Below are 14,738 nucleotides of genomic sequence, written 5' to 3'. Positions count from 1 at the left end.
TTCACCACTAGTACTGCATGTGCCGTGATATTTTAGTGTCGAATATGATCTAGACTGTTACCCCTCTCCTAACACTATGTAAGACCGATCAGTATAGCCGCACGGGACTCGTCTCCTCTCGGTGGTGACGGCACCCCGCGAACAGGACCTCAGGCGAGCCCACATGGATCAAATTCCGAGCCATTCTGTGAGGTACGTTAAATGAGGTTTGGAGGATGCAAGTATTTTGTGTTGTATGGACTTTCGTATATCATGTATCGCATGGCCCTGGATGCAAGTATCTGCCTGCCACACCGGCAGCAGGCTGGCTGCTAGATTGATACCACCCGCTACTCGGCTGCTAGGGCTGACATCAGCATGTGTGAGGAAATTAATCGATCAATCAATCAAGCTTCTTAACCGGACACCTAGTCCTTGTCTTCCGAAGCGCTCCCCGGTCCAAACATAGTAATTCAGATGCTACTGCCCATTTGCCCCCCGCTTCCTGCACCTACATTGTAACTCCAGCGCAGTCTGACTGCATTGGAACCCCTCGTGATAGGATAAACCGACAACTACTAGCTGTATAGCGCATCTTATACGAGAGATGGCGCAATGCGACGGTCTGATTTTGGGAAATTGCTTATCGGGGATTCCAGGCTGACACGACAACTGCAGCCCAGATAGCACAGGTGTTGATATAGCCTACTCAGCCAGCCCCCAGCAGCCTTGTGCATGTGCTTTCCTCTCCCAGTCTACATTGTGTTTCTGCACCAATACCTTCGACGCACTCATACTATGTCTGATTCGTTTATTGTTGAATGGGCGAGAGCTCAACAGCCCAAGGCTCCCAGCATGAAGAATGCCTCCGTCTTTTACCGGAACCTGGAAGAAGAGCTCGACGTGCGTCGAGCCCAGCATGGTTGCATCATGCTGCACACCAAGGAACAAACATCCATGGTGGACTTTTCCTCTACCGATATTCTCGGGCTGAGCACCTCGGGCTCCGTCCGCAAAGGCTACCTGGACGAGCTCGCCAAGCATCCCGATTTCAAGCTGAGCAGTCACGGATCGCGTCTGACCGACGGAAACTCCAAATACCTGGAAGACGTCGAGCGTGAGCTGGCCGCATTCCACGGTGCCGAGGCTGGGTTGATTGTCAATACGGGAAGTCTGGGCAACGCCGCGATTTTCTCTGTCATTCCACGCCCCGGCGATGCCATTGTGTACGATGAGCTCATCCACGCCAGTGTGCACGATGGCATGAAGGACAGCTTGGCCTTGTACCGCAAGGCCTTCCGCCACAATGACTCCGAATCGCTGTATGATGCACTGGTGGCCGTCCAGGAGTCGCAGCCCCAAATTCGCAACGGCACGCGATCGGTCCTGGTGGCAGTTGAGTCGGTCTATAGCATGGACGGGGATATCTGCCCGCTCCAGGAGCTAATTGAAACAGCCAAGGAGGTCTTTCCGGAGGGAAATGTTCAATTTGTCATCGACGAGGCGCATAGCACCGGGGTGATTGGGCCCAACGGTGCTGGGCTGGTAAGCGCTCTGGGGCTGGAAAGCGAAGTGGCGATCCGACTGCATACGTTTGGGAAGGCGCTGGCTGCGACAGGAGGTAAGACACGGTTGAATTGTGTTGCCGAAGGAAATACTGACTTAACCCGATAGCCGTGATCCTCTGCAATGAGACTGTGCGCACGATGTTGATCAACTACGCCAGAAGCATCATGTTCTCCGTGGCGCCGTCCTTCCCCATGCTGGCCTCCATTCGCGCTACGTACCAACTCTTGCGCAGTGGCGAGACACAAGGGGTATGGTCTGCCCCTTCTTCTACCGAAAGCTGGAGCTGACACAGCAGCAGGCCCAGAACCGTGTCCATGAGATTGTGAAATTTTTCTTGGAGACCATGACCTCCGACCCGATCTGGAGTAAGGCCAGCGACACCGGGCTTCTCCGTCTTCCCACATACGAAGACGCAGATGTCCAGCCACGCAGATGTCCAGCCAGTCCTCACCCAGATCATCCAGCTGCGGACGCGTACCAAGCACAACTTCTACCTTGCGTTCCACCTGCAACGGGCCGGTTTCTCGGTCTTCCCCATCTCGTATCCGGTGGTGCCCAAGGGGACGGAACGCGTGCGGATCATCTTCCATGCGTCAAACACGGACGCGGAAGTGAAGGCCCTGGTTGCTGCAATTGCGGAATGGGCCCAAGAGATGCTGGAGATTGAGAGGAGCGGGGATCGAACGAGGGTGCCAGCTGCGGCGCGGCATGTGTATGCGTTGATTGCCCAGGCTAATATGAATGGGAGCGAGTAGATGGGGGTAAATAGTCCGAGAATTATCACGTAGAAAGAAAGTATTGAAGCCTTGATCTGGCGCTCCTGAAATTACCTCCAAACTCCATTGTTATAGCCTGTTCGCTGTATTCCGAGAGTAAGAGAAAGGGACAAAACAAGCCTTGCCCAATTGCTTATCTGGCTAAGAATTCTTGTCCCGGCTTGGGGTGGGGGCAGCACTGGCACGACCCCCTCGTTATAAATTGGCCGGTGCTGAGATCCTGACAAAGGATCCACTCCGAGGCCGACTCCGATGGATCCTGCAGGCAACTCTCCTGACACGGGTATTTGAGTCGCAGTATGTCCGACTGGCGGTTGTCATCTTTGGGGCGTTTACGGTGCTTTTCTGAACAACGACTATGGATAATCCTGTGGACGAGAAGACGGCGTCGGAAGGACGATCTGCCATGGATGTGTCCTCCGAAGAGAAAGGATCAGCGGAACAGTCTTCCCCGGAGACAAAATCCAAGAAGCCGCTCTCTTTCCATCTGGCCTTCCTGGGCCTTCTGTTCATGGTGTTCATCGTGTCGCTGGACACGACAACCCTGGCGGTGGCCATTCCCATCATCGCCCGCGATCTCGGAGGCACAACCTTACAGTCCTTCTGGGCCAGCACCTGCTTTATGTTGGCCGTGTCCGTCGTGCAGCCCCTCTACTTGAGCGGCTCAGACGTACTCGGGCGCAAGATCCCGCTGTACACCGCATACTTTCTTTTCATCGTCGGCTCGCTCGTCTTCGCCCTGGCCCCGAACATGGCCACTGTTATTGTCGGCCGCACTATTCAAGGGCTCGGGGGCAGCGGCCTTGACGTGCTAAACGAGGTTATCACCGCTGACATGACCACTATGAAAGAGCGCCCCAAGTATCTCGGTCTCCTGGCTATCCCCATGGCTGGCGGCGCCCTGCTCGGTCCCATTATCGGCTCGCTCTTCACTCAGTACGTTACCTGGCGCTGGATCGGCTGGATCAACCTGCCTCTCATCGGCGCGAGCTTCATTCTTACCTTCTTCTTCCTGCGCCTGCGCCCCGTCGAGGGCACATTCCTGCAGAAACTTGGTCTCCTGGACCTGCTCGGCATGGCCCTGTTCGTTGCTGGATGCGCCGCCTTCGTCCTCCCGCTCAGCTGGGCCGGGGCTCTCTACTCCTGGGGCTCCTGGCGGACTCTCCTCCCGCTGATCCTCGGCTTAGTCGTCCTGGCCCTCTTCGTCGTCTACGAGCGTGTTCCCGCGCAGCCCGTCCTGCCCTACCGGCTCTTCAAATCCGCCACCGCCATCACCACCTTTCTCGGTGGCTTCCTCCACGGCCTGGTCACCTATACCCTCAACACCTACCTCCCACTATTCTACCAAGCCGCCTTCTACGAAACTCCCCTGCACGCCTCCGTTACTCTGCTCCCCATGAATGTCATGTCCCTGTTCTTCAGCTGCGTCTCGCCAATCTCCGTCAGTTACCTCCGCAAATACCGCGTGAACATCTGGACAGGCTGGGTGTTCCTCACGGTCGGGACTGGACTCCTTCACATCATTACCCCCGCCTCATCCGTGCCCTTCCGTACGGGCCTCCCCATCGTGGTCTCCCTGGGAATCGGCGTTCTCTTTACTGTTCTCGTTCTCCCGGTGCAAGCCAGCGTTGCCAGCGTCGACGACACGGGGTTTGCCGCCGGCTTATTGGTATTTTTCCGATTACTGGGCGGGTTAGTCGGTCTTGCGATCGGGTCGACAGTGTTTAGCAGCGTTTTTGCAAAGTCGATTAAGGCACTGGGAGCGCTGCCTAATAGCCTGGCCGCGCTGGAGAATAGTCAGGCCGCGGTGGGGTTTATTCCTCAGTTGAGGGACCTGAGGGGACAGGTGGGGAAGGAGGTCTTGGACCAGGTGACAGGCGTGTATAGTCATTCATTCCACGTTATTTGGATTGTGTTGATTGTCTTTGCGGGGGTGGGATTAGTGGCGTCATGTTTTACCAAGGAGGTGAGTATGGAGAAGGAGGAGCTGGGCAGGCAGCGGTATGAGGAGTAATCTATACAAACTCTTATTACCATCATAATACACATATTCTTTAGTTGAGGGAGTTGTTTGCGTCCTACTCTAGTCCCTGACGCGGACAGGAATAATCGGGGTAGGGTTGGATTGATGTGGATGCACTGCTGATTGGGTTTAGCTTGGGACATCAGGAATGTATTACTGGCCTAACAGATAACCAGATAGATGGCAATTGGTCAGAACTAGGAGCTACCTCCTACTAGTCAGCTCTTATTCTGATTTGAATTAGTCTCATGCATGGGCATCTCACCTGCATCTGGTCATCTCCACCCCGACCCCGACCCCGAGTCCGCAAGTCCGCGAGTCCGTCACCAAAAGTCTCCCCTCCCCTCCTCACCCCGACCTTTCCATCCCACACACGCACACCATGTCACTACTGCGCTCTAACGGGGTTCCCAGTTCCTGCGAGCCATGCCGCAAATCTAAGATCCGATGCGACCACGCCGTCCCTTGCGGCCGATGCCGGCGCAGACGCAAGCCGGCTCTGTGCGTGTACCAACCGGCCCCGATGTCCAAGCATCCGAACAGGACGGATCGCAGCTCCACCGATTCCATCTCGTGCGGAGGTGGCAGCAACATTACTACTAGTACCAGTATCAGCAGTGCCTGGACGAGTCCGCTGCCTCCTCCCTCGCTAGTCACTCCGTCCTTGCCTCCGGGCCGTCTCCGTGACGGCTACCTCGCCGATTGTAGTCACCGCAGCACCTCGACCCCCAGCACTGGCGTCTTCGGGCCCACCAGCTACCTGTCCGTGCTGCGCGACGACGTTGACGATGGCTCGTCCAGTATAGCCCTCTTTGCCAAATCCCTGCAGCAAAACACCAGCGCCATCATCGACGACAGCCAGATCCAGCTTGGCGCCGAGCTGCTCCTCATCCTGCTCGATGATTTTGCTTTATACGAACACATGGCCACGGCACGGTTCGACCACTGCCAAGGCGATCTGTTTCCCCCATCTGCCCTGCGTCTGATCCTGTCTTCCATCCGAACTATGCTGCACGAGGCCATTTCCGATCCCGCTAACCCGCTCCCTTTTCTACTTGTCCTCTCCCGAAGCATTTTTACTGCCTCCTCCAAACCATTAGTCGTAGACCCTGCCATCACCCCCACGGAATATTTTTCCACTATGCCAAACCGCTGGGAGATTATAGGGCTAGTCTTTGCGGTGATTGGTTCCAGCGCGTGTCTCCTCCCGCAACACGATCTGGCTGCGTATTACCCACCGAACCGTCCCCCACTTGACAAAAAGGGTCTTGCAGCTGTCTGTGTGTCCGCGAGTGAAATCTGTCTTCGTTTCTTCGACTACACCGGTGTCATTTCTGAACAGCTGTGTTGGGCGACGCTGGAACATGCTTCGCTTCTTACCCTGCTCTATGGGGATTACGGTACCCTTTCCGTTCCCTATTCACCTTCCCCACTCTTCACACCTATCACCTAGTATCCACTAAGCAAATACCCTCTCTCCCTACTCTGCCCCCGACCAATGCTAACAAAGAAACAGACTATCGTCCCTACAAAACCCTCTCTGCACTCATAACCCTTCTCTTCACCCTGGGCTACCACCACCGCGATGCCACATCGAAGCTCCCTTTCTTCCGCGCGGAACACCGCAAACGCCTCGTCATCGCCACCTATGCCATGGACAAAGGGCTCTCCACATTCTTAGGTCGTCCACCCCGCATGATCCGTCGGTATATCACCATCGACCCGCCACTGGATATAGCCTTCGCAGATATCATAGCTTCGTCAGAAGTTCTCGACGCCGCGATGAAACGCCTAGATAATAATGGATGGAACGCAGAGGGGGCGTATACACGGGGATCATACACGAGAGCATGCTTCATGATGGGGGTTGTAAGGGAGGCAGTACTAGAGATTTCTCTGGATTCGAACATCGTGGAAGGAGAGGGGTCAAAATTGGAGGGAAAAATTACGTGAGATGCCCCCTCCACTCCTTTGCCCCCAAGTACCTTTCCCTTTGTCTTCTTTCAGTGAAGAGTTGCAGAGGACTAATAAGAAAGAATGGTGGAGAAACCAACAGAGAGGTATCCGCCCTCGCCGCAAAAGCACGTCTTTCGCTCCCCTCATCGTTGTACCGTGTCAGCACGCCATCAGACTTCGATCGTTGCCCCGAAACAGCCAAAGTTTGCCTCTTCGTGCACATGGACTCACTTTATAATGAGTTCATTCTCCAGCGGATCTTAGTCCAGCGAACGGGCGCTAGCACAGAGAAGTTGATTGCTGTCGCGCACGAGCTGCTGGACAAGTTGTTGTTGTTGGTTGCCAATCGCGCTGTCGGTGGGGGAGATAGAAATTCTGTTGTTTGGATTGTATGTTCCCCTTCCTCTTCCTCTTCTCCCTCATTAATCGAAGAAATTAGATCTCCTCACTCGGCCTACCCCCCGCCGGTGTCCTGGCTGTTGAACTGCTGCATCAGTCTCAGAACCCCAATTCTAGTTTCCAGTCAGCAGGGGAGTTTTCTCGCTCGGAAATCGTCCAAAACCTGAGCCGCTTTGCTGCGGATCTTGAGTATGTGGTGTCCAGGGAGGCGGGGAACTATGATGTTTGCCAGCAGGCGAAGTCCGTGATTAGGCATATCCTTGATCGGGTTTTGGGGGGAAGAGTGCCAGTTGTGGAGGCGGGGGAGGTGGTGGAGGGTGGAAATGGTAGTGGGAACAACAGGCGAGATGCGCTAGGGGAAAAGACTGGGCCCGGATTTGTGGCACGAGATTGGATATCATGGGATTTTAATGCCTGGATGGATGAGGATTCGGATTTGGTCAGGTGGTTAAATAGTTTCGAGTAGTTCATATCTTATGTGTTTGGGTCAAGGGAAGGAAATGAAGAAAGATCATTTATTATCTATACATGACCATTTGAAAAGTAGTAACTGATAAAATTCATCACTACAGGTATAGCGTATATAATGGCTTCAAGCTTAACCCACTTTTATGGCAATTTACATGTACTAGGGATGATGTTGGAAAATAACCATCAGTCTCAATGGGCATGCATATGGAACTTTGTCCTTGGTGGAAGTGCATACGAAATGTTGGGACGTTTAAACATATATTGATTGGACCACGCGGGATATTAATTCCTTGCAACGGCACTTGCCGCTAGTCATGTTTATTCACATCATCTTCCAAATATTCACACTTCATACTCCTACCGTTCCTGGCCACTTCGCACGTTGTTATTATTCCCGCTAAAATTATCCTCGAACGCGTCTTGTTAAATACTGATCTGAGAAATACTTCTCTGTTAGCCGTGACATTTAGTTTTTCTCCAAAAGATTATTGCTTCACCAAAATGGCTACCAGCGTTCCTAACCATCGCATGATTGAGAACAAAATCTGTGCTGATGGTGCTTTTATTGTCATTATATCAAGAGCGGTTTTGTTCGAGATCACCCTGCGAGCCTCTGAATTCTTCGGCACCACTCTAGAAGCACAGGTTAATGAGTGGCTGAAGAAAGTTAACAGAAGTGAAAAAGTCACAGATTTTGAAGAAGCCTCCAACAATAGTGAAAATTTCGAAGAATTCTGGGACTGGTTAGTCATACCATGCACACAATACATTCGACGCAATGCTCCAGAAATACAAGGACCTATTAGCCTACAAAGTTTTACCTTTCCTCGAGCTCACGCACTGCAGTTGCTGCCAATTGATAAATCAATCACAGCGGTTCCCACTGTTTATAGATGCTTTTCCAAATCCACTCTTCCTACGATAAGCGCGTCAATTTCAGGCCTTCCTCCTGGTGTCCCCAAAGTCAGCGCAGCCGATGTGCTCATTTACCAGGACCCAGATAGCGAATTCGACCATACCTGTGACATACCGCGACATGTCCAGGTAGCGGAACGCGGCCTACTTTTTAAACCTGCCAACAATACCAGTGCTTTCATCAATGAAGTATCAGCGCTCAGCCGTGTTTCAGAACTCGGCCTGTCAATCAATGTGTCGAAGCTCTATGCTATCGTGCTATCTGAGAATGGGAAGATAATCCTTGGCATCTTGATTGATTGGCTTCCATTCGGGTCGCGAAATCTCTGGAGCGATGAACTCATTCAAATGAAGGAATATCATGCCAAGTGGAATGGACAGATACTGGATACCGTGGAGGTCCTTCATTCCCACGATATCATATGGGGCGATGTGCACCCGGGAAATATTGTCATAGACTACGACTTGAATGCCTGGGTCGTCGATTTCGATGGTGGGTACCGGTCGGAGTTTGTCGACGGAAAATCAGCAGGGACGAAACAGGGCGATTTGGAGGGCATTCGTAATGTCTTTTGCAACTGGCTACCGCGATGGTATTTGGAATCTCAGTCGAACATGGACTGCGATGCAGATTGAATGTCGTATGATATGCCGGACACTTCCATTTATACGAGCCCGACTAGAGCTCTCAAAGACAACTCGGTAGTGTTGGGCTAGGAGTCATTGATCACCTGTCTGAAGCATAAATGGCACGAAAAAATAATGGAATATTCGATTGATAACAAGACATATCTGATAATCGCTAAGCTTTCATCATATTATCAACCATATTGAGCACCCCTAGCATTCCGAGCTACTGGACTAGTCTGAATGAGTGAAGCCGAGTGCCATAAGAAATCCAGTGCTATTGCTGGAAGGACTGCTGTATGACTAGTATTCCTCAGCCTTGGCAGCGTGCGAGCTGGCCACCATGTGAGGTTGACATAGGGGTCAATGGGTGCTCGAGGAAATACCTAATGTTACACAATCCGTCCGACCGAAGGATGAAGTGGGTCCATCACCACAGTACCTCCATGGCTCGTTCGCAATGGTGTGAGGGGTAAGGATGCGTTGAGTCAGGATCAGATACAGTGCATCGGTGTCGCCGATTCATCCAGTTTCCTGAGCTACATTGGAAACTTGTGTGACTTATCTTGCATGAAGAGACTTCTCTCACTTGACTGGAAAGGGGCTATGAGGTCCGGCGAAGTGCTTAACTTTACTGGAAAGTATTCCGTGTACCATCAGGACTCATTACCCAAATGTAAGCTCAAGGTTCTGTATGGACAACTTCTTCTGGTTCATCGGCTATACCTTGCAGGTTTCTCACACCCCAGACCTCCAGGTATCTCTGGTCCATAGTCTAACTTGTTCTGAATACAAATGTAACAATTTCAATCAGATACTAACCCAATTCTTACCAAAATTCGAACCAGTCACACATTGGCCATCGCCTGAAACCGCTCTCTTTTTAGCACCCGTGCTGAATTCCCTGTGCCTCATCCCGTTACTTCTTTGTAGTGCGCCTTTTCTTTGCTTTGGCCCTTTTATTTGCCTTCGTGTCCGGCTCGTAGGCCAGTCCTTCGAGCATTGCGCATATGCCATCGAGGTCAGTGTCGGGGTCGGTAACGTCGCCAAGTATGGCCTTGTCATCGTTGCCGGTGTTGCACTTTGTGTTGCTCACCTCTGCATCTGTTAAGCAAGCTCTGGACTAGCTAAATTCCACGTTTCCTTGGGTTCGGCTCACAATTGTGGCGCTTGGTGCCAAAAATGGCTGTCCCACCAGTCTTTTTCCTTAATTGGCTTTCGGAGTAGAGTTCTTGGAGATAGTTTTTGAGTATCCAGATAATCTAGTTAATATTATCAGGATATATGTTTCTTCCATAGAAAACACTCTCGCATGACTTGAGATTCTCTCTTCTTATCCAGTATATAAACCGGGCTAGGTGATTAACAGCTTCCCAAGATGCTTTGTTAGGGGGTGCCAGGCTGGAATATTTTTTTTGCTGTCTTTTTCTTCCTGTATTAGAGTTTTTTGTATGGCTGCCAGTCTAACCCTCCGAGCCCCCTTCTTCCTACTGGTCTTGAGGTAAGAATCCCACAGCTTTACCTAGAAGGGCTTTAGTAGATCTGATTGCAGCCACCAGAACTACTTGGTCTTGTCCGTTTGTGAAAGAGCCTTCTGTAAGCCCAATCAACTTTTGTTAAACTGGAGCCTTGTGGATTCAGTTAACTCATTATCACTCAGGTCTATATAGTAGTCAATAAGGAAGATTCTATAAATACTCATTTTTAAGGTCTCTTACCCTCCCAGAATTCATCACCTGATATACTGTCTATTATCATTTCCTAACGCGGTCCAAGAGGTTATTTTCCTGGTCAAAATATAGAATATTCAGAATCCCACCAGCTTAGCTTATAATATCCTGCTTTGCTGATAGCCTTTGAAATAATAAGACATTTGTATAAGCACTAGATATGGTTAGAATAGGAACAGGATTATAAGAAAATTAACTAAGTTAGAGAGATAGACGTGGAGATCTGAAGAAATGAATTCCGAGGGCAGAAGGTTTAGAAGAGTAGTAAAGAAGAAAGGAGGATGATAGTGAGGTTAAATAGTAAGAGAAGAAGTAGTGGAGGTAAAAGAGGAAGAGAAGAGAAGTGAATATAGAAATGAAACTAAACTGACAATAAAAGGGATATGAGCTGTGAATGAATGGAATCTGCACTGTGAATGAAACACACTTGAAGTATATAACTACACTTCACGTAGGCTCAGTCCTGTATGAGTTTAGAAGACAATAGAAGTCTACCTTGCACCCCGTGCAGTAGTCTATAAAAACCCTAACGTCAAAACCCAATCACACACGCACGTTTAAATATTCAACTCGTATGTTAGTAACTCCCTTGAGGGGATGTAATCTACCCTTTATTTTGTCGTAGTTAGGTCAGTATGAGTGCACCGCAACAACTGATTTCATCCTTTGTGTGGTATTGTATTATCTGTGAAGCCTGTAGTTGACAGGAGTCATTCGCCTGAAAGATCAAACCATATGATAATAAGGCAGTTTATCCAACCTGCCTAAAAGCCGCAAAGGGCTAAAATGACTTGTTCCAGCTGCTTACCCGGATTCGTATCCCCGCAATAAGCCACATATCCATCGCCCACCTTTGCTCCTACCACCGCAGCTTGTGTCTGGTCGACAGGTTCAGGCCGCGTCCGCTCCGTCATAGCACCTTTGACAGGAATGTAAATCTTCTCCTTGGGGCGCGCATTTTTAATAAAAACTGCCTCCATGCTGTATAGTGTAGGGAGCGAGATAGCCTCTGTTTCGGCTGGAAGGGTGCACTCTGGGTTAAATTCAAATCTGGTTCGTTCTTCATCCCCTATAATCCACGGCAAACCTATTCTCACTCGGAAAAGGCTCCTGAAACGGTCCTTGGTCACGAAACCGGGGAAACAGAGGCCAAAAATAGCCAAACCCCCTCTGCGCATGTAATCCTCCAGCTCCTCAATGACGAGTCGGTTGACGGGTATAGTTACACCTTCATCAGCGACGATGACGGCTTTGGGGTTGGCTTCCATGCCACGCAATGCCTCGTCAATGGTTGTCGCACGCTTCACATTGGCGCGTTCTCGTAGGCGTTTCAGAAGGGGTTCAACACGATCCCCAAGATAGTCTGTGGGTGCGATACATAGAAGAAGGATCTCTGGGCGCTTGGACTCCATGTTGCCTTGTGGTGTTGTATGAAAAGAGGGAGCCCAGCAGTAACAAAGATGATGGAGAACTGAGGGCAAGGTGATTTCACAATGTATAGCGAGAAGCAGAGGACTTGATCAGAATTATATAGCAGAAGGTCCTGAAGGTGTTGTTGCAAGTAGCGATCTAGATGGGACTTCCTACGTGTGGCAGACCATTAGAACGGCAGTGACCGATATAGTGCTGTAATAGATGAGAAACACTGGAAAGCTTAAGGACGTCATAAGCACAATAGTTACTGTCATATTCACTGATAGTATTCATAATAAACTTAAATCTGCATCGATCTGGGCTCATATAAAATCGTAAGTTACCGTGCTAACACTGGCCATAGATAACAATCTCTAGAATAAATTCACTATTCGGCAATCGGGTGTAACGTTATCCGAATAAACTTCACCAAACGATGCTAAGCCAAGTCTATAATATTAATGAATAACTAGGATCGGACTGATGACAAATTGTAGAGTCTTCACCCCTACCCAGCAATCAACCGCGGAGCCTGAGGCAACCCCCGACGCGGCATTAGACAATAAAGAGACAAAGTGGTTTTTGAGCCTGAGTTCTCCTAGACATACCATTTCCTCATTGAAACTACTAGTGTACAGATCCACCGGTAGATTCAATCCTCAGAAGAGCTATTGCTAAATGCACATAAGCAGTAACATCTTGCACAATTCCTCCTCAACACTCTCGTTCCCGCAATAGATTAAATATCCTTTGCCTTGCTTCCTTCCAACTACCGCGGCTTGACCCTGTTCCTTGGGACTCACCATGGAACTTCCCAGCGGAACAACAATTCGCTCGATAGGTGAAGCGTTCTTGATTAGATGTGCCTCCATATTATAGGAGCAGTTAGGAATCGGTCCGGCTGGGACAATGCAGTTTGCATTGAATCTACAAATGGTCTTGCAGCTGCCGTCATACTCCCAGGGTGTGCCAAATTTCCGACCAAAGAGATTGTTGAATTCATCTCCAGAAATAGAGCTGGCAAAGTCCAGCGCGAATGTTACCGATCCACCATCCTCAAGATAGGCCTTTAACCTTCTCGCTATGTCTTGGTTCTCTGGCTCGCTTATGCCCCCGTCTGTCACAATGATTTTCTTCGGGCTGTGATTCGCTAGATATGTGCGTGCAACTGAGGCTGTTGGTAACCTTACTAGGTTGTATCGCCTACTCAATTCCCCAATGAGCGATTCGTAATTGTCATCGAGGGTTTCGCTGTATACCAGACACAGGAGGGCGATGTCCCCACGGCCGTTGGACGCCATGATAGTCATGAAAAAGGCTACTAAATGGCACGTGATTTAGACATAAATGATGACTGGTGTAATGAGAAGAAGGTACTAAGGTGTTCAAATGGTAAAATTGGTGAGTAGAAACGGGCATCTCCATGGAGACCTTTATATACACCTGGGAGCTAATACAGTTTTGGAGGTTTCATGGCAGACAATATTCATACGAGAAACCCATAGAACCAGTTTCCCTATGCGCCAATTGTTTGGGATTCGGGCTCTGCGATGGCAATGGTGGCTCTGTCTTTGACATTCAACCTTTGTTGGGGTTGTTGGTAGCATCGATGCGGCAGTTGCTTTGTATGGATTGCCCGGAAGTCACCCCTAACGGGAACCTGAGTTTGATCTCTTGTCCCTCCTACTGTTTCACTGGACAATGAACATGTGTTGGGGAACTTGCCCGACTTGTCTAGCTCGTTGTATCAACCTTTGACTAACGGTTCGTTCTGCAAGGACACGTACAACAGTACGCTGTCCCCTGGTATCCGCAGTTACATGCAGGTGCACTACCTATAAGTTGCGGGGACCAAATTCTGCAGCTGGGTATATTATTAACTACGAGAGATACGGAAGATGAGTGGTAAGGTCATCGATATTGAGCCTATGATTCCTCATATGACGAGGAGATTATGTTAGTTATTACTCCTGATCCCTAATTAACAACCTACTGAGTACTACTACTGCATACCTCTGGTGCACTCACCTCGAAGGCATGTTTGAAGGGCACGGGTATACTATTTACTGCCGCATGCAAGACCAGCAATGAGCGCAATATTGATAATTTTGAACGACTAACAAGTACAAGTCTTCACAAGTGCTTTAATCGCAAAATAGATTAATCGTATTCAGTCTTCAGGTTCGTTCCTACCCTACATTAAATTGTATGCATCTTATTTCCCTTTAGTGAACTCGCTTCGGGTAGGATTTGCCTTACAAAAATATTTTCAGTGTAGTGCGCTGCGCTGCTATAAGCACAAATGAGAAGTACGGAGCTTACTGTAGACTTAAATTCCCTTCTAGCTGGCGATTAGGCGTGCCATTCGTTTTCTGGGTTGGTTGACCGCGGTCAGGCGTCCAATGCTCAGTTGTGCGGGTGCAGACGTCATCCCGGAACTGATCATTTGCTGTCTCCCTTATATTCACGACTTTTCCATTTACTCCTGCTTCAATGTCTACCCAAAAACTAGAATCGAAACCAAACGCCAAGAAGTATGAAGATCCTCATTGTGGGTGCAGGACTTGGCGGCCTCGCGGCTGCGTACTGCTTTGCCAAGGACGGCCACCATGTCCAGGGAAGTAGACCACCCTTGACGTTGCATACCATCTAATGATAAAACTATGCAGGTCTTTGAGAGGCGAGAGAAATTGTCGCCAAAGGGGAGTGGACTGCTGATTCGTCCTGGCGCGTCTCGCATTCTTCAATCTTGGGGCCTTGGAGATGCCATTGAACAAGTCGCGGACACCTGTCTCCCGATCCTCATCCGAGACCTGAAGACCGGGAAGGACAAGATACGCACTTTGCCGGCATCTTTCACCAAATATCCAGATTGGGGCA

At 49.9% G+C, this 14,738-nt stretch overlaps 6 protein-coding genes across 6 annotated transcripts; 4 read left to right on the top strand and 2 right to left on the bottom strand.

The window, feature by feature from the left end:
- Window positions 1-714: 714 nt before the first annotated feature.
- On the top strand, window positions 715-2,215 carry AKAW2_10042A (aminotransferase class I/II-fold pyridoxal phosphate-dependent enzyme; the record flags this gene model as incomplete). Its single annotated transcript, XM_041686990.1, has 3 exons — window positions 715-1,600; window positions 1,654-1,796; window positions 1,847-2,215. The coding sequence occupies 3 exons, from the start codon at window positions 715-717 to the stop codon at window positions 2,213-2,215; spliced, it is 1,398 nt and encodes a 465-aa protein (XP_041536762.1).
- Window positions 2,216-2,682: 467 nt separating this feature from the next.
- On the top strand, window positions 2,683-4,338 carry AKAW2_10041A (MFS-type transporter sphD; the record flags this gene model as incomplete). The annotated part of the gene is made up of 1 exon (XM_041686879.1): window positions 2,683-4,338. The coding sequence occupies one exon, from the start codon at window positions 2,683-2,685 to the stop codon at window positions 4,336-4,338; it is 1,656 nt and encodes a 551-aa protein (XP_041536761.1).
- A 391-nt stretch (window positions 4,339-4,729) lies between these two features.
- On the top strand, window positions 4,730-7,168 carry AKAW2_10040A (uncharacterized protein; the record flags this gene model as incomplete). The annotated part of the gene is made up of 4 exons (XM_041686768.1): window positions 4,730-5,747; window positions 5,864-6,296; window positions 6,404-6,692; window positions 6,743-7,168. 4 exons carry the CDS (start codon window positions 4,730-4,732, stop codon window positions 7,166-7,168), a joined length of 2,166 nt encoding a protein of 721 aa, XP_041536760.1.
- Window positions 7,169-7,674: 506 nt separating this feature from the next.
- AKAW2_10039A (uncharacterized protein) lies at window positions 7,675-8,724 on the top strand (the record flags this gene model as incomplete). The annotated part of the gene is made up of 1 exon (XM_041686656.1): window positions 7,675-8,724. One exon carries the CDS (start codon window positions 7,675-7,677, stop codon window positions 8,722-8,724), a length of 1,050 nt encoding a protein of 349 aa, XP_041536759.1.
- A 2,485-nt stretch (window positions 8,725-11,209) lies between these two features.
- Window positions 11,210-11,857, bottom strand: AKAW2_10038S (uncharacterized protein; the record flags this gene model as incomplete). The annotated part of the gene is made up of 1 exon (XM_041686545.1): window positions 11,210-11,857. The coding sequence occupies one exon, from the start codon at window positions 11,855-11,857 to the stop codon at window positions 11,210-11,212; it is 648 nt and encodes a 215-aa protein (XP_041536758.1).
- A 675-nt stretch (window positions 11,858-12,532) lies between these two features.
- AKAW2_10037S (uncharacterized protein) lies at window positions 12,533-13,032 on the bottom strand (the record flags this gene model as incomplete). Its single annotated transcript, XM_041686434.1, has 1 exon — window positions 12,533-13,032. A coding segment is annotated over one exon (500 nt), but the record flags the coding sequence as incomplete, so codon positions are not given.
- Window positions 13,033-14,738: the final 1,706 nt, after the last annotated feature.

Source organism: Aspergillus luchuensis, chromosome 1, assembly GCF_016861625.1.
Source record: "Aspergillus luchuensis IFO 4308 DNA, chromosome 1, nearly complete sequence".
Lineage (NCBI taxonomy): Eukaryota > Fungi > Ascomycota > Eurotiomycetes > Eurotiales > Aspergillaceae > Aspergillus > Aspergillus luchuensis.
Note: the sequence above shows the minus strand (reverse complement) of the source record. Positions and strands in the feature narration are given on the sequence as shown.